The sequence below is a fragment of the Dipodomys merriami genome, unplaced genomic scaffold (assembly GCF_024711535.1).
Source record: "Dipodomys merriami isolate MVZ:Mamm:240054 unplaced genomic scaffold, mDipMer1.0.p SCAF_4, whole genome shotgun sequence".
Taxonomy (NCBI): domain Eukaryota; kingdom Metazoa; phylum Chordata; class Mammalia; order Rodentia; family Heteromyidae; genus Dipodomys; species Dipodomys merriami.
In genome coordinates this window covers 35,485,352-35,508,002 of record NW_027205603.1, presented here as the reverse complement: position 1 = coordinate 35,508,002, position 22,651 = coordinate 35,485,352, and the positions used below count along the sequence as shown (strand labels likewise).

The window sequence follows — 22,651 nt, the reverse complement described above, 5'->3', positions numbered from 1 at the left end:
TCTGTTTCATTCAAACAAATGAGCTAATCGTCTTGAAGGCATTTGAGTAAGATTCCTAAGGGCCAAGTCAAGCTGTTTCTGGGCTCGAGGCCATGGTGCGATTCTTTTCTGTTCTGTATGATTGGGTACTTTAGCTGAAGCAATTAAAACCTGTTTCCAACAAAACAAAACAAAACTGGTAGCACAGTTTGTTCCTTTTTCTCTTTTTCTGTGCTTAAATTTTCAGGGGTTGGGGGTAGGAGGAGATAGGACTTGTCTTAAGTGGAGAAGGTTTTACGATTGTCAGGACAGCATTTTAGCCTGAGTGATTCGTAGCATGTGGCCATGAGGAAGAGGCCTCTAAAAATAACTGGTGACAGAGTCTTCAGTCAGGTCTAATTTCAGTTCTAGAGCCCTTAGCTGGGCAGGGTTGGCCAGTGTAAGCTCTAGTAGGGAAGGGCATGGGGTATGCCCACTACCTGCTGTGAGTGCTTTGATTTTTCTTTACTTCTCTATATATTATTCATGGATTGAAGACAGTCAAAATGGCTGAAGATAAAGGTATATTTATGTTGTCTGGGAGGATAAAAGTTTTGGATCTAGTTGGAAATTTTTTGCTTTATTTTCAGTTGTACTCAGTGCAAATATTTTTGGTTAAATGCTTTGACTGCTGTTTTCTAACTTTTCTCTTTTGAATTCCCTGAGACTGGCAGTGGTTTAATTTTTTCATGTAATAATCTGTCTTTAATTTGAATAGGCTTACTGTTGTAAATTATCTTTTAATAATTTTTAAATTCCACTACCAGAGACACATTTTACAAAGTTGAAAAAAATTGTGTTAGAGTTATAGGTTGTGTGCATTCAGATTTCACATAAAATGACAGGAAATTTAAGTAATATATAAATACAATCTTGTAGTAGTGAGCAGATCTAGTTAATTCAAGCTAAGCCCATATATGGAAATTGACCTACTTGAGAAACAGATGATAAATGCAAAAATTCCAGACACTAGGAAGTTTATTTTGTTTTTTAAATTAAATCTAATTTTCAAGAATTCTTTAATAATGTGAATTTACTTTGTTAAATGTCTGTTTTTCCTTATTTTATAAGTACAATTGCCTTTCTATTCATTTAAAGCAGACTAGTAGCTCATTATAATGAAACTTGATATTAAAGACACCTGAAGACTGACTGCTTATAACTCTCAACTGGGAAAGCAGCAATGAAAAGATTCTGTAGACAGACAATGTATGCATACCATTATTTAGAACGCTGTTTGGGATAACTGGCTAAATATTTCACTTTATTAATCTGATAAAAAGTGCATTATTGCTCCTGAAGAATAGACTTTCAGTTTTTGAGTGCTGGGATTACGACATCTACCACCACAGCTAAACTCCCGACTTTACTTTTTTTAGAAGACATTTCTTCCTTTGTTCATTTCATGGATGCTGTGGTCTATATAGTTAGGTAAAATGAGCTGTTACTTCTGTACAACTTTTAAAATTATTTTCAGTTTCCAAAGTAACCTCTTGTGCCATTAAAAAAAAAAAAAAAGACCAGCCTGGCACTGGTGGCTCACAGTTGTAATCCTAGCTACTCTGGAGGTTGAGATCTAGAGGATCAAGGCTCAAAGCTAACCTGGGCAGGGAAGTCTATGAGACTTATCTCCATTTAAACACCAAAAGCCACTAATGGAGCTGTCACTTAAGTGGCAGCGCACTAACTTGAGTGAAAAAGCGAAGAGACAGTGCCCAGGCCCTGAGTTTAAACCTCAGCACATAAGTAATAATAATTATAGTAATATAATAATAATAGTAATAATAATATTTGGTACATTGCACAGCAATTATTAACCCAAAATAACCTAAAAGTTTTATTTTTAACTTTTACTACATGCTTTTTATGTAAATAGGAAAACCTTGTAATAAAAATTTCCTCTGTATAAACACTTATTTGATAATTAACTGCATTACCTTTTAAAGTAACATATCTGATTAATAACTATTTTGAATGAAAATGTTACAAAATTTAGGCAGATTAAAATAATATTTGAATGATAAAATCCATATGAGCATCAGTACTGCCTTGTACTGGAGATTTTTTGAGGATTTAGCAATGCTTGTTATATAACTCAGTTAATAGCAGGCCAGTAACTGACTCCTCAGGTGATATGGAATTTCTGTTTTCCTATTCCTGACCAGGTAAGTAAAATACCACATTTTCCCTAAGCTCTGTCTGTTCTGAACTTTTGGAACTGTTGTTCACTGTAGTAATTCCCAGTGCTTTGGAGTACTCAAAAAGATCTTATTTGGAGGCTGTATTCTTTTGATGGGACGGAATGGGGAGAACTACATCATCTTTGACATAGACTTCGCTTCAGGAAATAGTCCCTGAGACTGTCTAAACACAGAGCCAGAAAATGAAATGAAGACTTTGCATTTATTCCATCTTAGAAAATAGGGGCAATTGCTAGGTGCTCTTCTAAAATATCTTTGTGACGAAGAACTGCTTTCAGGTTTGCCTAGGGAGTATTAATACACCCTTGCTGAGGGTTTTTTTCATTCTTGTTTTCTTCAGTCCAATTGGAGAGAAACTGATCTGCCCTAGGGGACCAGGCACACCATATTTACAAAGGGATATATCCAGTACATGTTGTTTGCTGTTGATAAAGGCTGCCCTGTATAAAGACGCCTTTGATGACATTACTAAGAGTTACCTTTTAAAGTGACATCTTCTTAATAACTATTTTGAATGAAAATGTTTCTAAAACTAATAATTCATTGCTAACAGATTAAAGTAATATTTAAGTAACTTAATCCATGTGAGCGTCAGTTATTACCTTGTACTAGAGATTATTTTGAGGACTGAGGGTATGCTACAGGCCTTTGTTATAAATGGCCTCCATGACTCTACTTCCTTGTTGCTGGTATCCAGGCTCTTTGGTTGGTCATCCTCCATCAGCTTTTTGTGATGTAACTCATTTGGGTTAGTTTGTGTCTAAGTCTATAATTTCATCAAGTAAATTAGGAAACTTGATTGTGAAGTTGTTAGACTCACGCCTAAAAGAAAGGTAAACAGACTAGATTAAAAAGATTCTGTAGTCTGAATTTGGATTTTTCTTTCCTGCTCCTTCAATCTGTCCATAATTTATATGAGTATTACCAAGTTGGATTAATGATGCTTTATTGGTTTGTTTTGTTTTGATGCCTTTTATTTTGTTTGGTTTTGGCAGTACTGGGGTATGAACCCAGGGCTTTATTCACTTGAGCTACACACTTCCAGTACTTTTGAAAATCTCTGCAATTTTTCTTTCCCTTCGTGTATTACAAAAGAGACAGTACTGGATAATTGATTTTTGAACTTAAGTATCAGTCCTAGTTTATTAGCTATTACATTTTAGGTTTATTTTGGCTGTGCTTTATTGATATATACATCTTAAAAGCTTAATTATTGGAAAAAATCATATCACATTGACAAACACATTGAATAAATAAGCCATTACTGTGTATGTATGCATATATATAAATATAACTCAATCCATCTATCTATGAGTATACACATATACACATATTCAGATTGAGTCAGTCATTATGAAAAATTGACTTGGAAGATTACCTTGCTGATGTAACTGTAACCCCTCTGTACAGTATTTCCAAAATAAAAAACTTACTTAAAAAAGAACTTTTCCTTTCTCGGGTGGCATTTTGGAATGTGATATAATCTTTCTGTGTATTTGTTGATGTTTATATACTAGGGATTACATTTCTTTCTAAGGGATATTTGAATATGAAGGTCTCTCCTTTTACTAACTAAGTTAACTACTTTCTATAGCTGTCACTGACTTTAATGTTTCTTGTTCATTGTCAAAGAATATTTCCAAAAGAACCTAAGGCATATTAAGCACATGAAATGTGGTAAATGATATGGGTGGCCAGCAGTTTGCAAAGCTGTTCTGCATTGAAGCCAGTTGTGAAGGAGCTTTTTTCTGCTTCCCTTACCTAGCTAGGAAGGGCCCAATTGTTCTGTTTTGTTTCTCTTTGTCCTCTCTGTTTCCATGCTAGTTGTCTTCATTGTGGTGGTTGTCCTCCTCCCCCTTTTTGTTTTTTGGGGAATAATTTTCTGTGGCAATTAACGGGGCTTTTAAGATTCATAGAAACTAAATAGCAATGTAGTCCATCTGTTTCTTAGATGAGCTACATTACTATAAGAGTCAATTAAGATTTTGATATGCTATCAGCTGCTATGTAGGTGATTTTGATAAAGGACTTATAAGGAATCTATATGGTAAATCAATATATTTTTCTTTCTTTCTTTTTTGTTTGGTCATGGGGCTTGAACTCTGGGCCTGGATACTGTCCCTCAGCTATTCAGCTCAAGGTGAACACTCTACCTCTTGAGCCACAGCCAAACTTCTGGCTTTCTGGTGGTTAATTAGAGATAAGAGTCTCACAGACTTTCCTGCCTGAGCTGGCTTTGAACCATGATCCTTAGATCTCAGCCTCCTGAGTAGCTAGGATTTTACAGGCATGACCCACTGGCACCCAGCTAACATATTTCTTTAAAAAATCATTAGCCCGGTCTGGGAAGTTGGCTCAGTGGTAGAGTGCTCATACATGAGGCCCTGAGTTCAATTCTTCAGCACCACAAAATCAGAACAAAAGTCAGAAGTGGCGCAGTGATCAAGTGGTAGAGTGTGTCTTGAGCTGACGAGCTGAGGGACAGCGCCCAGGCCCAGAGTTCAGGCCCCATGACTGACCAAAAAAAAAAAAAAAGCCAATCAATAATTTCATTTCTTCAATTACTTCAGAATTAGAGTTCCATACTTCAAAATGGTATTGAGTCTAAGCAGCCTTTTTTGTTTACAAAATCTTTGTTTCCAGTGTTTTGAGAATTTAGGTAAAAATTATTTCTAACATGGTCCATCGAATGATTGAAGAAACAGTTTGGTGTGAAAAAGGTGGTTGATGAGACATTTTCTGAGGCTGACATTTTCCATTTCTTTTGTTTCTAAACAGAGACGAAGCACGGAGGACACAAGAATGGGAGGAAAGGAGGACTATCTGGAAGCTCCTTTTTCACATGGTTTATGGTCATTGCATTGCTGGGAGTGTGGGCATCTGTGGCTGTCGTGTGGTTTGATCTTGTTGATTATGAGGAAGTCCTAGGTAAGATTGTGGTACACTTGCTGATACGAATTTGCTGGAGGGTAAGTTATATCCCTTAGTAATCTTGAAGATTTATTACCAATCTTTTTGGTACTATTTTTGTAGCCTTTCTGTGTTTCTCAGTAGGCTGGAAGCAAAAAGGAATGTCTTGAGGGTTACCTTGGAGGAGTGGCTTTTAAATTTTGAATGTCATCTTTTTTTTTTTTTTGTCTATTGTGGGCCGAATTCTGGGCCTGGGCGCTCTCCCTCAGCTCTTCAGCTCAAGGCGAGTGCTCTACCACTTGAACCACAGCACCACTTCTGGTTTTCTGGAGGTTAATTGGAGATAAGTCTCACGGACTTTCCTGCCTGGGCTGGCTTTGAACCATAATCCTCATATCTGAGCCTTTTCAGTAGCTAAGATTACAGGCGTGAGCCACCAGTGCCCAGCTTGAATGTCATCTGTAAAAAATAATATATAGGTTGTTTTGAATGTGTAGCATGCAAAGCCTTCAGCATATTATATTAATTCATTATCCTGTGAGTTTTAAAAATTTTCGATCATGAACTACTAAATTTATTTAAGGACAGAAATTAATGTAGCTACCTATACAATTTACAAAATCCTTCTCTAGAGTAGAGAAGGTTTTTCAAAGCGTTTCTGTTCAGGTCTCAGTTGAGATAGGGTGTGTTTATCTGTGTGTACATGTGTGTGTTCACATTCATGTACTTGTATTAGGATAAGGGTGTTGTTAACACTGGGATGGGTGTGGTGTGTATGCTGTTCAAAGGAGGTTCTGGGCTACTTGTATTTTGGGGATTGCATCTGGGTCTTGCATTTACCATGCATGTGCTCTACTACTGTTTTTGAGATTGCTTGCCCTAGTATGTGCTAGTATAACAGGCTTCCCATTGTAGCTGGGATAGCCAAGTGTGTGCCCCTGTGCCCAGGTTTCTGTTGAGAAAGGAGGGGTCCCACAAACTTTCTGCCCTAGCTGATGAACTGCCATTCTCCTGATTACAGCCTGCTAAGTAGCTGTGTAGCTACAGGTGTGAGCCAGGTGCCTGACACTTGTTCACGTCCCTGACTTTTTTTTTTCTTTTACATAATCATTATAATTTTTCATGATTTTTGCAGTCTGATTCTGTGCCATTTTACCTTTTTTTAAAAAAATTGAGATAAAAATTACACAATATAAAATTCAGTATTTTTATATTTGAACATGTACAATATTGGCTTTTAGTATATTTTTTATTTTGTGCAGCAATTACCATTATCTAATTCCAAAATAGTTTTATTGCTTCCCCCCACACACTCACTGTTCTTTCTATGACTGTAATTTTACCTGTATAAAACATGTCATATGATATGTGGATTTTTGTGTTTGTCTCTTTTCACTTAGCAACATTGCTCTTTCAAGGTTCAGTCCTTATTCCATTTTATGACAGAGTAATATCCCATCATATGGACACATCATATTTTGCTCATCTGTTCAATAGTGATGGACATTTTATGGTTATGAATAGTGGCTTTCCTCTCAAGTAATCCAGGGGACATGGACTGGAAAAAACATACACTCTACATAAGACCCTCTCCTGTCCACTAGATCTCTTGCCTTAGGTTCTCCCCCCTTCCCCCTCCTGGCCAATCCTAGGGCTTGAACTCAGGGCCTGGGCACTATCCCTGAGCTTCTTTTGCCCAAGGCTAGCACTCTACCATTTGAGCCATAGCACTACTTCTAGCTTTTTCTTTTTTCTTTCTTTTTTTTGTCATTTGTGGGGCCTGAACTCTGGGCCTGGTCATTGTCCTCAGCTCTTCAGCTCAAGGCTAGCACTCTACCATTTGAGCCATAGCACTACTTCTAGCTTTTTCTTTTTTCTTTCTTTTTTTTTGTCATTTGTGGGGCCTGAACTCTGGGCCTGGTCATTGTCCTCAGCTCTTCAGCTCAAGGCTAGCACTCTACCATTTGAGCCACAGTGCCACTTCCAGCATTTTTTCTGCTTATGTGGTGCTGAGGAATTGAACCCAAGGCCTCATGCATGCAAGGCAAGCACTCTTACCATTGAGCCAGTTTCCCAGTTCCTGCTTAGTTATTTTATGAAAGCCTTCTTCCTTGGGCTGGGACAAGAGTGAATGTTAAAATAAGTCTTTTACTGATGTTCTTCCTCTTTGACTTTAGAGAAAGTATGTCTCTCAGTAGATGAGTAGACTAACAGAATTTTAGTTCAGGCAAACTTGTGAATGGTTCTCTACTCTGCTTGTACTGCTGTGTTGCTAGGGAATGTATGTGAAAGAAGAGATTTGACATGGGTGTACCCTTTAATTCAAGTAACTGTTTTCGTGTTTTTACATGCATGCAGCCAAAGCAAAGGACTTCCGTTATAATTTATCAGAGGTGCTTCAAGGTACGCCACTGGAGATATGTTTTAAGTGTTTTTGCATCAGTCTCTAAGACATCATTTTTGTCCTGCTGACTTAGTTATCGTTTGTTTCAGAATGGAAGCTGTAGGATTCACTTTCCCTTTTAAGTTTGACTGGAAGCGTATTTTCTTTCTTCAGTGTGTGCTATGTCAGACATAAAGAGCAAGTTAATTATTTTCCTAAGTAGAGCCAGGGTCCTAGGACGATTTAGATTGGTTCCTATTGCTCTATTGCTAGAATTTCTACCTGCTCTCTTGTAATATTTAAATGTACTTTATATTAAAGAAATGGAAACAGTGTTGCTAACTTTCTTTTTAGTACTAATACTGGATTTGTGATTGCTTTTAAAGTATTATACGTTGTTTCTTTATAGCTGTCAGACCGAGGATGAATTATGAACTTTGTTTTAGAATGCTTTTCAGATGTTGAATGCATTAGATTTGTTTGAAATGTTAAACATATGAGTGTTTCTGATGAAAAGCATTATTAAAACCTTAAATGTACATATTTACTGCTCTTTAGGAGTAAAGGCATTAGATACTGTCTTCTCAGCATATCTGACTTACACCTATCCTTCTTACCTTTTTAGGAAAAAATGGCCAGTACTAGCATAGCCATAATTTTTTCTTTATAATTTCAGAAAACCTTTACATCTTCTTACTTTATTTTTACAACAATCTCACCCTCTTAAGGTTATTGTATAGTATTTCTTTAGTAAATCATTATATATGTGAAAAAGTAACCATCCTCTTTCTTTTAGTAGTTAGACTCTGTGTTGGCTTATTTACTTTTGGTCTTTATTTGAGGAGTGGTTGTTTGTTTCTTTTGCTTTTGAATATTGACACTAATGAAATTTCACTCTTTAAAAACATTTATTTTTTATTTTTGGCTCTCATGAGGCTTGAAGTTGGGCCTGGGTGCTGTCCCTGAGCTGTTTTTGCTCAAGACTAGTGTTCTATCACTGTGAGCGACAGCTCCACTTCCAAACATTATATTTTTATGTAACTAGAAGAAATGGGTTGATTTTTTTTTCTTGTATCTCTTAAAAGTTTTACCTGAAATATTTTTAAAGTGTTATAAATTTATTCTGAAGCTATTAGATCAGAGTATTGAAAACCTTTAAAACAGCATCTGTGTCATGTCTTAGGATTGCTAAGTAAATTGGATGTTTGGTATTATATTCATAGCATACTACTCTGTGGAATTAAGAGAATAAATATATCAACCAGAAATGTTTCTAGCTGAAGCACAGGACTGCAGTAAGTGGCAATCCCTTATTAAGTTTGTTTTCCTTTTATTGTTATATCTATTGTTTCTCTCATCTTGTAGGAAAACTAGGAGTCTATGATGCTGATGGTGATGGAGACTTTGATGTGGATGATGCCAAAGTTTTATTAGGCAAGTACAACTTTGCTTTTTATTTTGTTAATGATAGTAAAATATTGGAATCAAATGAATACTTTGGCTTTAATAATATTTATGTCAATTATACATATTTTCTGGAAGGTATTTTGTTGCTTAATAATCAATTTCATTCTTATTGCAACACCAATGTCCTTATTACTACCTTTCAATCTGTTTTCATCAGTAGGCATGTAGCTCTTGAATATACATTTTAAGTAAGTGCCATTGCATTTGTGCTTTCAGATTTAGAACTCTTCATATTCTGTACCTAAGGTATTGATAATACATAGTCTCTTCAATATGATAAAAACTGCTGCTGCTTTTTCACACCATTTCCCACAATTCAGTTTCATTTGAAAATACTGATTTCTAAAGGCTTATATGAATTCATTTAGAATAAAATTACAAAAGCAAAAATCTTAAAATGTCCTATATACATTGTAAAAATGAATATGAAATTATGTGTATGTGGTCTTTTGACATATTTTCTTGTTTTACAAATCTTTCACTCTTTTTTTTCTCCCAGTAGAATTATTTGTCCTGATTTTATATTGCAATATTTCTTTTTTTTGGGGGGGGGTCCAGTTGTGGTGCCTGAACTCTGGGCCTGAGTGCTGTCCCTCAGCTCTTCAGCTCAAGGCTAGCGCTCTACCACTTGAGCCACAGCGCCACTTCTGGCTTTTTTCTTTTTGCTTATGTGGTGCTGAGGAATCGAACCCAGAGCCTCATGCATGCAAGGCAAGCACTCTACCATTGAGCCACCTTCCCAGCCCTGCAATATTTCTTGTAATAAATAAAGATATAGTATTCCCTCATTTATTTTAAAATGCCCTCTTACTGATGGTGCTGATTTTAATATATAACTTTTATGAAATCTAGCCTTTTAGCCTGGCGTAATTTTGGTTTTAAACAACATCATTTCATTTGCTTTAGTGCGAAGCATGACATGAGTTAGGAATTTTTATAGCAAATATTTAGAAAAATAGTGGCTATATCATGGTATTAGCTACTAGAATAGTAGCGCTAAGTCTTCCTGGCCACACTGATTTTTGCGTATTTAAGAACAGGGGAAAATGGAAAATTTCTATGACTGTAACCACTTAAACTGCTTTCAGTAGATAAATCTCATTTAAAAAATGAACACTGGTTCTAAATGTGAAAACAAGGTTTAGTCATGATTAAATGTAGTATAGTTTCTTGCTTAGACCTGTCTTTATAGGTTTCCTTGTTACCGTTTAGTGATAACTAGTGTTGACTACCTACAGAGGAAGCTTACTATAAAATTCTCATGAAATTTCTTTTCTTACCCTTAGTGGAATTTTCTGTGTAACTCTCATTACATTTCTAAGCCAGAATTTCTTACATATGTTAAATCTGCAGATGAGTATAATTTTAGGTATACAAAAGAAATAAAATTATATAAAACTTAACATGTTAGTATGATGATAAGTGCTTGCTAGCTTGCTATAAATGGTTTGCTACTCCAAAGTATCACTTTAAATGATTTCTGGCTAGTAAAGCTTTTATTTTTGAAAATAATTTCAAATGGTCAAAGTTCCTTTGCTTTTGGAAATGATTTTACTTCGGATGCACTTTTTTCCTTTAAATTAGCTTGTATTAGTTGCAGGGAGGGGTGGATTACATTGTTTCCAGACATGTTTACAATGTGTTTGAATCCATCATCCCCTCTATCACTCTTTTTGTCTCCCTTCCCCTCTTCTAAAGATAATTTAAACAGATTTTATTGTTCTATTTTCATAGCTGCAAATAATTTATGTCAACAGTATTCAGCACTATTCAGTCTTCTTCATCCTTCTTGTTAGCCCAACTCCCCTGCTACTAGATCCCACCCTTCATGGTCTCATGCTCTGTTCCTCTTTCCTAGCCCTTTATGTACTACTTTTTTTTTAACTGATGTTAAAACTTGAGTTATTTTATTATATTTTACATTCCAAAAATTCATTCCTCTGAAGAATTGCCATTAGCAGGTAGATTTGTGGTATAGACAAAGCAAAGCTTATTCCTTTCATAAGAATTATTACTAGGAGGTATAACCAAATGTGAATTTCAGTGTTTGTGTTTCTAATTTCACTAAGAAATTTATGAAGAGAGTTACATGAAAGCTAAAATGAGTTATTTTATTGTGTATGTACCAGAGTATAGTTAGCTTGTGGCTATTGCAAACATGAAATAAACCCAGATAAGCAATCAGGCTATTACCTCTGTTTCTACACTCTTAGTTCTCTGCACTAAGTATAACCTTAACTTGGATTGATAATAAAAGTTCTTTTCTTAAGTTTGAAATTTTTGTGGTTTAGCTGTGCTGCTGTTGCTTGCAAGGGGGCTGCAAATGAAGCACCTAGTAAAATTTTGGGGTGTGAATTTTGACTTTCATCAGCTCTGTATGATCAGGAGAAGCTATGGAGAAGCTAGGTTCTGTGGATGCATTTTCACTTAGGTCTCTGTTGAGGAGTAAACCCTCAGGGGAAAGGTTTTAGATTGAAGCAGAAGGAATCCAAGAGGAAGGAAGAAGGTTGGAGAAAAGGGAGTAAAAGATAACTTGTCCTGAAAGGAAGTAGTAACATTTGGGATATGTTGAACATTCATACCTTTGGCATTTACTTTATAAATTTTCCCTCTAGGTTCTTAAATCTACATATAAATTCAAGGATATGTATTCATTCATGTTTGCATTTCTTTTACATCTTAAGGGTTGTCTTGTGAAATAAGAAGAGAGAGTTAAATATGTATGAGTAAATGTAGATCATTAGCTTTATTATTTCTGGCTAAGGCTTTTTTGATACATTTTGAAAATATACTAAGCCTGTTGCTGGCTACATAAGCATCCTGTTTTTGTGGCCAGCTTATGAGAAATAGAAAGATCTTTGATTTTAGCTTTCATTATTGACAATTATATTGCTCATAGTATATCCCTTACATACTTGCTTTCCACATACAATCAATAAGAGAAGATCCAAGGACTAGATGCTGGAAACAGTATCTTCTTAGTGTATTATGACCTAAAGAGTACATGATCTCTTTTTGTTTTAGGATTAGCACCTAGCTGGCACTTATGCCTGGAGCACAGAAATCAAACCAGTTCACAACTTGTAGCTCTTTGATAAACATTTGTTCACTGCATGATGTGTTGAGTGAATCCAAGAGAGGAGAGGACCAGAGTTTGCCCAGCTGAGAGCATCAACACCTTGCTCTTTTATCCAGGCATAGTCAAAGAGGTCAAGGCGGAGTTACATATCCAGAAGATTTTCTTTTTCTTCTTTGGATTGGTACTTTCATCTTACGAGCAATAGGCAGATCATGACAAAGTTTTGTTTAAGTACTTTTTGTAACTTAGACACTTAATTTGTCATAATGAAGAGCAGGAAAGGTTTATGTTTACATTTAATACTCAGAAGTAATAATATGTTGGAATGTGGAGAAAATTTAAAAAGTATTAAATGCAGCTATAGTGTTTTAGGTAGAGAGAAGAAACAATGTTATTTTCACAGACACTTGGGTAGAAATCCAAGTCCTTTTTTCTGTTCACAGCATTTGTCAACTCTGAAGTTAAATAAAAAACATTCTGGGCTTTTCACAAAGTAATTTAAATACCTGTCATACTTGTGTCCTTCCCTTTCCCTGCCCCCTGCCATTCTCCACCCCCAGTGTGAGAAATGACATAGTTTTTCCATGAATAAAGCAGAAGAAAAACACATTGTTATCTTCAAAACTTAACATAGTTTCATACTATTGTTTCTTAGATGTATGCCTTGATAGCTAGTATTTGTGCTGCCTGGAGCTTTCCATTTTATCAAAGCCTTAAATGACTGAGTTTTGGGCAGTTGCAGTTGGAGTAGCTTTGAGGTTGTTGCTGTTAAGGTTTCTTACAGCCAGACTTTCTATCCTGTTTCCTTCTCAAAAGTTTGGCGTCTTGCTATATGTAGCTTGGCAATACTGGCAGATTTTACCTATGGGAACCAAGAATTATTTCTCTTCCCAGCCAGTTCTTCAAAGGAGAAATACAAATGACTAAATGTACTGATTTTTTTCTACTAGGATGACCTGTTCTTCTACGAGGGCTTAAAAAGGACAGAAGCCAGTAGACTTTGCAGTAGAAGGTGATTTCCTGAGCTGATGAGGAGAGGAATTTGGAATATTGCTACTACAAATGAGTGACTCAAGGCTTACTCTGAATACCTTACTGAAAGCAGAGAGAATTGATAATAATAGCTAACTCTAATTATTGAGCCTAATACAAGGATATAGAACTAACCTCCTTTAATTAAAATTCAAGTGTGTGATTTGAGTTAGTTTGAATGAATTGAGGTCCATCTGTGCAGTTATAACCAAATAATCCTGCTTAGTCTTACCACTCCAGAGTTTCCTAAATTTACTTAGGTTCTGTGTGGAAAAAAGATGAAAAAATGAGCCATTCTATGTCCTATAAGTATTTATTGATGTATGCATAACTGTGTAATCATCTCTTCATAATGCCTTTAGTAAATAAGCAAACCAGGAGGTTGCTAGAAGTATTTTTTTCTCCCTCAAACACGGCTTTTGTCTATGAAACCAAGCAGATACAATTTTGTCCATTTTTTTTCAGCCCAAGACCAATGGGAAAAATATAAGTTTTCCACACACCTATCCCGGAGCTGGTACGGATGGTGGGGGAGTGGTCAGGTTGGCTATCCTTTAGCACGGATAACTGAGACTTGATTGTGTGGTGTGCATCTCAGTTGATTTATTTCCACTTGTTACTTGCCCGTAAACATCCATGAACATGATGCACAGCCTTGTTGAGATCACTCTTTCTCAACTGAATTTTTTTCCACCTAACTGCTCTCCTTGTTTTCTCTTTCTCTCTTCCTTTATTCTTATGTAGGCCTGACCAAAGATGGCAGTAATGAAAATATTGATTCTCTTGAGGAAGTCCTTAATATTTTAGCAGAGGAAAGTTCAGATTGGTTTTATGGTTTCCTCTCCTTTCTCTATGATATAATGACTCCTTTTGAAATGCTAGAAGAAGAAGAAGAAGAAAGCGAAACCACAGATGGTGTTGATGGTACGTCACAGGATGAAGGGGTTCAGGGAAAGACTTGTGTCATTTTGGATTTACATAACCAGTAACTGACTCAGGGACTGCAGTCACTGGCTTATGAACACCAGGAGCAGTCTCTGTGTTCTTTGTTCATTTTCCTTTGCTTATGCAGGGCTTAATGCACAGTGGGGCAGCTGTGACCTTAGAGTAAAAGCCAACCATGTAATCTTGCCCAGTACAACGATATAGCTAGTCCCTTGCTTGGCTCCCCACTTCCAGTGAACACAGTGTTATTCCTCATTCTTGTGGTTATCTGCAATGCAAACTACATTGAAGATGATGTTCTTGGTAGTATAATTGGTTTCTGTATTATTCTGTTTCAAGTCATGTATTCACGGAACTAACAGTAGTAAAATGTGTTGTGGTTAACGGTTGATGCCTGTCTTTCTAACACTATTAATGATGATGATTCTAATGGACTTGATTACACATTTCTTTTCTGGCATGATACATAAGTTAAATCCTTCTCTGTTAGTCTTTAACTTGTTTGGTGTATTAAATGATGGTTCTTTAAAATGCTGTCATTTTTTAAATCTGTAATTAGTTTAGGTTAACTGACTTCTTAGAAAGGGTCATACAAATCTCAGTGTAAAATTCTGTATTAAATGGTGCTTTGGAAATAATTTAAAACTAACCCTGTATTTTTGTCTTAGGTACTTAAGTTCATGAGTTTACAGAGGAGTATGTTGCATATTTCTGTTACTGAAAGTAATATTTATTTTAAATTTCATTTTCAAATATATATTCAGAGAAGGTAATTTGTATTTTTTTAAATGAGCATATTGAACAAGAGGGAAACTGTAAATATGTATCATAAGTAATGCTGTACATATTAAAATTATTCATCCTAACTGTCTTTTTCCATTTTTTCTTTTACTAACTTATTACCGATTTTGACTTACATCTAATGTCATTTTTAGGTTTATAAATTAAGTGTATTATAGTATTAATTCATTAATAGTCAAATAAAAATTTCATCAAGTTATTTTAAATGAGTTTGCTTTAATAATAGCAAAAACAAATATATAAAATACTGTTACCTAAAGGAAGATTGCACCTCTTTTCCTCCAAGCATAGCTCTTACAACTTTAAAGAGGTTAACACCTAAGACCTTTGCTTTCTGTGACTCTTTGGAAGAATGATGTGTTGTATTTTTAAATATTTTTTAAGCTTCTCTAAAATTTTGATTAACCTTGAAAAGATTTACATTTTAGACAATAGTATTTGATTGTAATTTTTTATTTTTTAAAATACTCTTTATATTTAATCAAATTACTTTCATGTAAGTGATTTATGCATCCCTTTGTTCTAAGAGGAAGATGATACATTTTGCTTCTTGAGCATAAAATGATAGTCTGAAAGGACAAGTCTTCAATTAGAAGACAGGGCTCCAATCCAGATATGGAGAGGTTGCCCAACTTGGTAATTTTACCAAGCAATCAGCTACCAGGTAGAGTATTATTTAGTAATGTTCTTTCTGAAAATAAATTCAGACTGGGACTACATTTCTTGGGTCTGTTTGGAATTTAAACTCTGTGAAATACCATTAGGTTTAAGTTTGAAAGGATTGTGGGCTCTTATTCACAATGAAATTCACTTAGCCAAATGACTGAGAAATATTTTTTATAGCATACATATTTGTTAGTGCGTCATGACTACTAACTCTAGAAGATGTTTTAGTGAAAAATAACTTGTGTGTTCAAATTTTACAATTTCTCATCTGCCATTGCTTTTTCTGTCATGATACTAATGTACATTTTATATACAGAAATTAATTATGCTATATTTTCCTAAGTGAAAAGGGTGAGCAACAGAATAATTAGGCATTTATTTTGTATCATCTATTTGAAGGCCTCTGATACAGGATTTAACTGAAGAACCCCTGACTTCTGTGACCGCCTTCCACCTGTCCCTAACGTGTGTGTGTGTGTGTGTGTGTGTGTGTGTGTGTGTGTGTGTGTGTGTGTGTGTGTGTGTCATACTTATTATATAATTCTTAATTCTCTAAAGATTTACTTTGTAATTTTGCCTCATATTACAAATACTGTTGTGGCTCATGCCTTTTAGTCTCAAGATCATACTTGCAACATTGCATTCTGTATATCTGAGTAAAATATTAACTGTGTTACCCTGAGGAGTAAGTACCGTTTAGACTGGACTCCTGCAGTCTATGAACTAGGTCTTTGGCTTTGTATGATTCTGCAAAGCTGAGCCCAACACATGACATTCATTAATATTTGAATAAAATGATATTTATATTAATTAATATAAGTATAAGTCTCAGGAATTTTTCATTGTATACTAAAATTCTATTGTTGTTGTTTTTAATGATACATTTTAACCTTTTTTTCCCCAAAGAAGTGACATTTTGAAACTTAGTAAGTGGATCAGTGCTAACCAATTCCAGGTGAATTTTCTACTACCTGAATCAATATTTTACCTTTATTCAAACTTCAAACTGTCAGTCTCTGGATGGAATCATTCTTTAACTGGTTAGCCTTTTAATTTTCTTACATTCTGCTTTTCCTTTTCCTATTCATTTTAGAGGTGGGTGGTTTTATAGTTTTCTTTTTACCCCAAGTATGTATAGTATTATCATTACAGATTAAGAGGAAATTAGCAGCCTGTCATGATATATCTTTAACTATTTAGCCAGAACTAGACTGAAATTCTGCAGCCACACAGTCTTCTAAGTGCACATATTCCATAGGCACTTAGTGCTTCTTTTTCTATGTGTAGTTAGTGTTGAAGTGAGTATGTTGTAGTATAGGAAGGGCCCAAATCAGAAACTGAGGCCCTTGGACCTTGCAGGCTTCCCCAGGCACTGTGAAGTGACTCAGTGGCCTGAGTATGATTATGATAGCAGCTTGCTAGCTCTTGTGCCACATGGCTAAGCCTGCAATTGTTATTTGGGTGTCTGTAATGAAATTGTTTTTCAAAAGTCATGTCACTTGCATATGGTGAAATCATCAGTCCATCTATTTGCTTATTCACTCACACATTTTAGTTTCATAGGAGACAGGTCTGCCTTCCTTTCTTCCTCCCTCCCACTATCCCTACCTCTTTTCCTTCCCTGCCTCCCCCACCCCCTTCTTTCTTGTACTGGGTTTTGAACTTGGTCTTCTAGTTGTTAGGTAGGCACTCTACCATTTGAGCCATATCCCAGCCCTTTTACCTTTATTCTTCATATAGGATCTTGTGATTTTTGCATGGACAGGTTTGAATCCCCAACCTCCTATTTATGCTGTCCCTTGTTACTAGCATGCCTGCTTTAAAAAGCAAAAAAATTGGTTGAGGTGGAATCTCATGAACCATTTGTTCTTGCTGTCTTTGAACCATGATCCCACCTATCCCAATCTCTGCTTCCTGAATAGCTGAGATTGCAAATGTGAGCCATCATACACAGCTAAGGACATTTTTGTGGCATACTGCTTCTGAGGCAGTTGCCACATTAACATAAATTACTATTAGGTATCTTAATGTTCGTGTGAAATTGCTTTATATATACTTAGTGAATAAAAGCAACTTACCTCCACATGGTTTACAAATACCAAGAGGTTTCTTTTCAATTTTGCTTCCTAGAATTTCCTCCATACTTGGAAACCTATTTTAAAGAGCATTGTGTTTGTTATGAATTTTATTGTTTGATACAATTGTTCCTTTATCCTTCCCCCTCCCTCTACATGACATTAGCTGTAATGGGAAAAAAAGTAAATTAAATACATTGTGCTTGTTGAGTTTTGATCTAGTAAACAAAGTCCATACCAACCATACTTACAGAAGACATGAATAATTTTATCAAGGTTAGGAGCTTGCTGCTCTGAAGTAAGTATCATAAGCCTTTTCCATCTTTCACACTTTCCTGAGTCATTTTATTTCTCCTGAGGTAATATTTTGTATTCTGCTTTATAGTGAACTCTGGCTTGGGTTTCATGATCTTTCCTCTTTACTTGATGACATTTCCTTGCCATTGTAGAAAAGTTTAGAACATGACTACCTCTTTCTTTCTCTCTCCCAAAACATTCAGAACTCAGACAAATCCTTCAAGCCTTCATTTCTTTTTCTCCTTAGAATCTTGGGAGATTCCACATTCATTCTGTTTTCTTCTAAGGAGGGAAGGGAGTCACCCTAGTCTTGTGTCACCTCTTCTTCCATGTGGTTTGCTGAGTGTGAATGCCTCTCCTACTGCTGGTAAAATGGAAATAGGGAGCCTCACAGGACATTTAGTAGAACATGATGTTCTGCCCTGTGTTCATGCTTTCCTTCCCTGGACTGTCCCTTTGTCATGCCAGGTATTTTGTGATGTACACCTTTGTGGACATCATTTTTGCTAAGAGTTCTAGTTTCTTCCCGTCTATACTGCTTCCTTCAGAGACTGAGTATGAAAATTGTGCTTTAATTTTCTAACTTGGTCTTTTCATGGAGACAATGATGAAAAATTAATGACTTTTTTTAAGCTCAGGGGAGGAAGCTTAATTTGTTATTTTGGGATCTTATATGTTACCTACACTTAGATCATATATATCCTTGTGGGAAATCCCAAGATTGCAAAGTTTTTAATAAGATGCTCACTTTTTACTGTTTGTTTAGTCTGTTGCTGATATGCTATTTGGGCTTATTTATGACTAACGTTTCTTCAGTATAACTCTTTTTGAATCTATGATAAGTGGATGTGGAAAGTGGATAGTTTCATTTTTGCTACCCTACTTACTTTTGGTATTAATGTTTTTTGTTTGTGGGGGGGCTTGAACTCAGGGCCTGAGCTCTGTCCCTGGGCTTCTTTTGCTCAAGGCTCGTGCCCTACTGCTTGAGCCATATAATCACTTCTGGCTTTTGTTGTAGTTTATGGGAGATGAGAGTCTTACCGACTTTGCTGGCTGGGCTGGCTTTGAACAGTGATCTCCTGAGTAGCTGTGATTATAGGCATAAGCCACTGATGTCTAGAATGATAAGATTAAAAAAAATACAGAATCTTGTAATTGGTAGGTGCATGCTTTACCACGTAAGGCATGCTCCAGTCATTTTTACTGTATCTGGTTTTCTCATAGGGTCTCACATTAATGCTCAGGCTGGCCTGGACCACGCAACCTTTCTATTTATGATAGGACAGGTCCATGCATATACTGAAAGTTTGAGATATAGTCTTAATGTTGTTTGTCCTGGTGTGATCTTTCTATTCTCCATCTCAAGATCTTACTTGCAACATTACATTCTGTATATCTAAGTATTTATAGTTAGGGAATTTTGATTCATATTTTTCCTTCATGGTTTTTTTCAGAATCTATGGTTATGCTTTATGTTAGATGTAGTGTTAATTCCTCAGTGTGGCTGTTCCTGATTCTTTGGATGCTCATCTACTGATCTGAGAGAACTAGGTTCTCTGGGATTTGGTGCAAAAACAGAGTGAGAACACTGGAGATTAGCGCTTACATTTTGGCATCTTTCAGCACTGAATAATCTGAGATATGAGTGGTAAAGATGTGTCAATCATAGGCACTCAGCTCTACCCTCCTATTTAATAGGACAATCTCAGCCTGGCCTAGAAGAATGTATATCAGTGAGCAAAGAGACATTAATAGTCAGAAAATGTATTTTGTTGCTTTATGTTAATTTCACACATTCAAGAATAATCATCTATTTAAAGTGTAGTACAAAAGTAGGTTAGTATCTTATTAAGAAGTAGACTTCAGTAGGATGTGGTCTAAGATAGCATTCTGTATTACAAAGTGAAATGTTGTTTTGACAGAATTTAGGGAAAACTCAAGTTTTGTATGTGAAACATAATTACAATACAAATGCAGGGAAACCCAATTATATACAAATGCTATACAGGCATATAGATACAACCACAAAGAGCAGTTAACCACATGTTCCTTCCTTTTCTTTTTATGTAGTCAGCAGTAAGCCATGCATTTTTTTCCAGAATGGTGGTTGTATTTCAATTTATACTAAATTAGAATTCTTATTACACTGAGTTTGATAGAAACAATTTGCACAAATAGAAAAAGAGAAGGGAGTTTAGGAATGGCAGATGATGTGAAAAATGTAACAGGCACAAAAACTCCTCATACTGGAAATGGGAGTGTGATACAGGTTGTAGGTGTGTGATTGTATTGTCAAGAAACATACAGGGCTAGGAAGGTGGCTCAGTGGTGGAGTGCTTGCCTTGCATGCATGAGGCCCTGGCTTCAATTCTTCAGCACCACATAAGCAGAAAAAGCCAGAAGTGGTGCTTTGGCTCAAGTGGTAGAGCACCAACCTTGAAGTGAAGAGCTGAGGGACAGCGCCCATGCCCAGAGTTAGGCCCCATGCCCAACAAAAAACAAAACAAAACAAAACATACAGAGCAGATTCTACCATTTGCAGCAGGAGAAAGTAAGTGTCATGGTTGAGAAGTTTTCTTTTGACATCCTTATACCTTATCTTTGTGGTTTCTTTTCTCCCATCCTCCTGAATAGTAACTACACTTCTCACCAGATATACCTGAGAAATTGGTTGTCAGAGTTAGAAATGGCTGTTTTAGAATTTTGCCCATCTGTGTACCCAAAATGGGATTTATTTGACTTGGAAATAGAAAAGGACAGCCAATAGAGGGAGACCTTGAGTATTTGCTGGTTGGAGAAAAAGTTGCACCAAAAGAAATATGAGATTGATTTTGTTAGCTGTCACAGAGAAACCCAGTATCAGAACTTTGATCTGTCAAACAAGAAAGCTATTGTGAAGTGTTTTTTGAGTGAAACAGTTAATGTGTGCTTACATAATAGTGTATCAGTTGCTTCTTTAACTTTTTAAAACATTTGAAATAATGAGGATAAAACAGCGGTTGGCTAGATAGATGAAAATTCTATAAAAAGAGGTGAGCCTGTTGTGGATGGCAGTGGTGATTGAGTGGAGAAGTAAGGACTCTAGCTCCCTATATTATCAGCTGCCACCAGAACAGAAGCCCAGACAACTGCAGCAACATGTCATTTATAGAGGCAAATAGGTGTTGCTAAAGCCAATGATGGTTAATGTCTGATGCCAATTGTGATGGTGAGGAGATCATTGTCATTTATCTGTTATAGAACTAAGACTTCAAAGAGATACATAAATACTGAAATGTCCAAGTATCTTTCTTTGTGATAAATGTGTCATTGTTTTATAGAAGCATCAGTTTCAACTTATTAATAGATATTTATTTTTGGTTTCCTCAAAACCTTGTCTTTGTAACCTATTTTCATCTTATAAATACCAACAGAAGGACCTGGTATGGTAGCCAAGAGAAAAACTAAGGCTAAAGGTATTTTTGGCTTTTTAAATTAGGCTTGAATGAATCACATTCTTGCTTTAAAGTGCATGAGATATTCCAGTATGTTATGTAAATGCAGCTACTAATGCTAAATAATACTGCTTTTTTTGGTTTTGAGCATACCTTATGTCAATAAGATTCTTTTCAAAGGCTTATTGAAAATTTTTCCTCTAGTCTATAATTTTAATTCATTTACTTTTTAATGTAAAAACTATAAAAAGTTTTTAGATAAAACTAAAAGATTTTACATAAGAACATAATTTTTAGATGAGAATATAAGATGGTATCATGTTACATTTGTTAGAATATTTATATTAGGTTTACATATAAACATCTTACTACCTAAAACCTTTCTTAGTTTGACTTTTTGTATTGCTGCTGTCACAGTGGTAAATTCATCAGTGATTGACTTAATTTTTCCAAAAATTTCGATGATACTGTTTTAAACACAGTAAGTTCAATCAGATGTGCACTTTCCAATAAAATAAAAATTTAGATTTGTAAGCTATAGCCTTTTGGAATGAAATTTGTGTTGTATATTTTAGTCAATTAAAAGTTACACATCTACCATTCTATGTAGGCTAGGAGTTCAGTATTAGAATTTTAATATCCTTGCAGTTTTTCCTATTTATATGTATACATTCGTGTTCTTTAGGGAGAAAGGCATGTGGAATTGCATGGTTTTCTTTTTTAAAAAATCTTGTGATATTTCTTTCCAAATGCTTGGCCTATGATTTGCTATTTGATTTTTGCTGTAACTTGACTGTGTTAAGATTTTTCATTATTTGATGTGCTGGTTTTGTGAAAGATGAGGATGTCTAACGTTGTGATCTTGCCCTCTACCATGCTAATTTATAGAAAGAAAGCAGAAACTTTACCATTTTTAGTTTCATGTAAATAATGAAGTAAGTGGCCAATGAAGTATCAGTTTACTTCTTGATCTGAAAAGTCAAATTCAATGTTAATAATTTAATTTTCTTTAAAAACGCTGAACAGAATAATACCTGAGAGTGTTGCATAAGCATTTTACTCTTTGGCTCCTCTATATTAGTCTTTGAACGACATTGAAGTAAAATGAAGCCTTGGAGCATGCTTTTCTATATGGATGCTATTCTGTATTCTTACAGGATTTGATGAGTTTTTCTAGGAAGAATTGAAGTGTTTCCTGACAATGTACTCCCCAGGAAATTCACTGATATTCTTGTTGATTAATCTAGAGTTCGTTTGACTGTCTGGGAAGGTCCAGTGCAGAAGTACTTCCTGTAAGCCCACAGGTCTAGAGCCCATTTTGAATAAGTCTGTGCTTTAAGAGT

At 35.6% G+C, this 22,651-nt stretch overlaps 1 protein-coding gene across 8 annotated transcripts in view; it reads left to right on the top strand.

Annotated features, from left to right (window-relative positions):
* The window catches only part of Asph (aspartate beta-hydroxylase), a 204,273-nt gene that overhangs the window by 25,677 nt on the left and 155,945 nt on the right, over positions 1-22,651 (top strand). For 2 of the 8 annotated variants that reach the window (XM_069990787.1, XM_069990784.1), the window contains exons 2-4: positions 4,998-5,147; positions 7,488-7,532; positions 8,878-8,946. In XM_069990787.1, the coding sequence (XP_069846888.1) occupies positions 4,998-5,147; positions 7,488-7,532; positions 8,878-8,946 (264 nt within the window). Of the gene's footprint in view, positions 1-272; positions 541-4,997; positions 5,148-7,487; positions 7,533-8,877; positions 8,947-13,834; positions 14,920-21,287; positions 21,330-22,651 lie in introns of those variants that run through there. The other 6 variants (XM_069990791.1, XM_069990788.1, XM_069990792.1 and 3 more) reach the window with 6 other exon arrangements.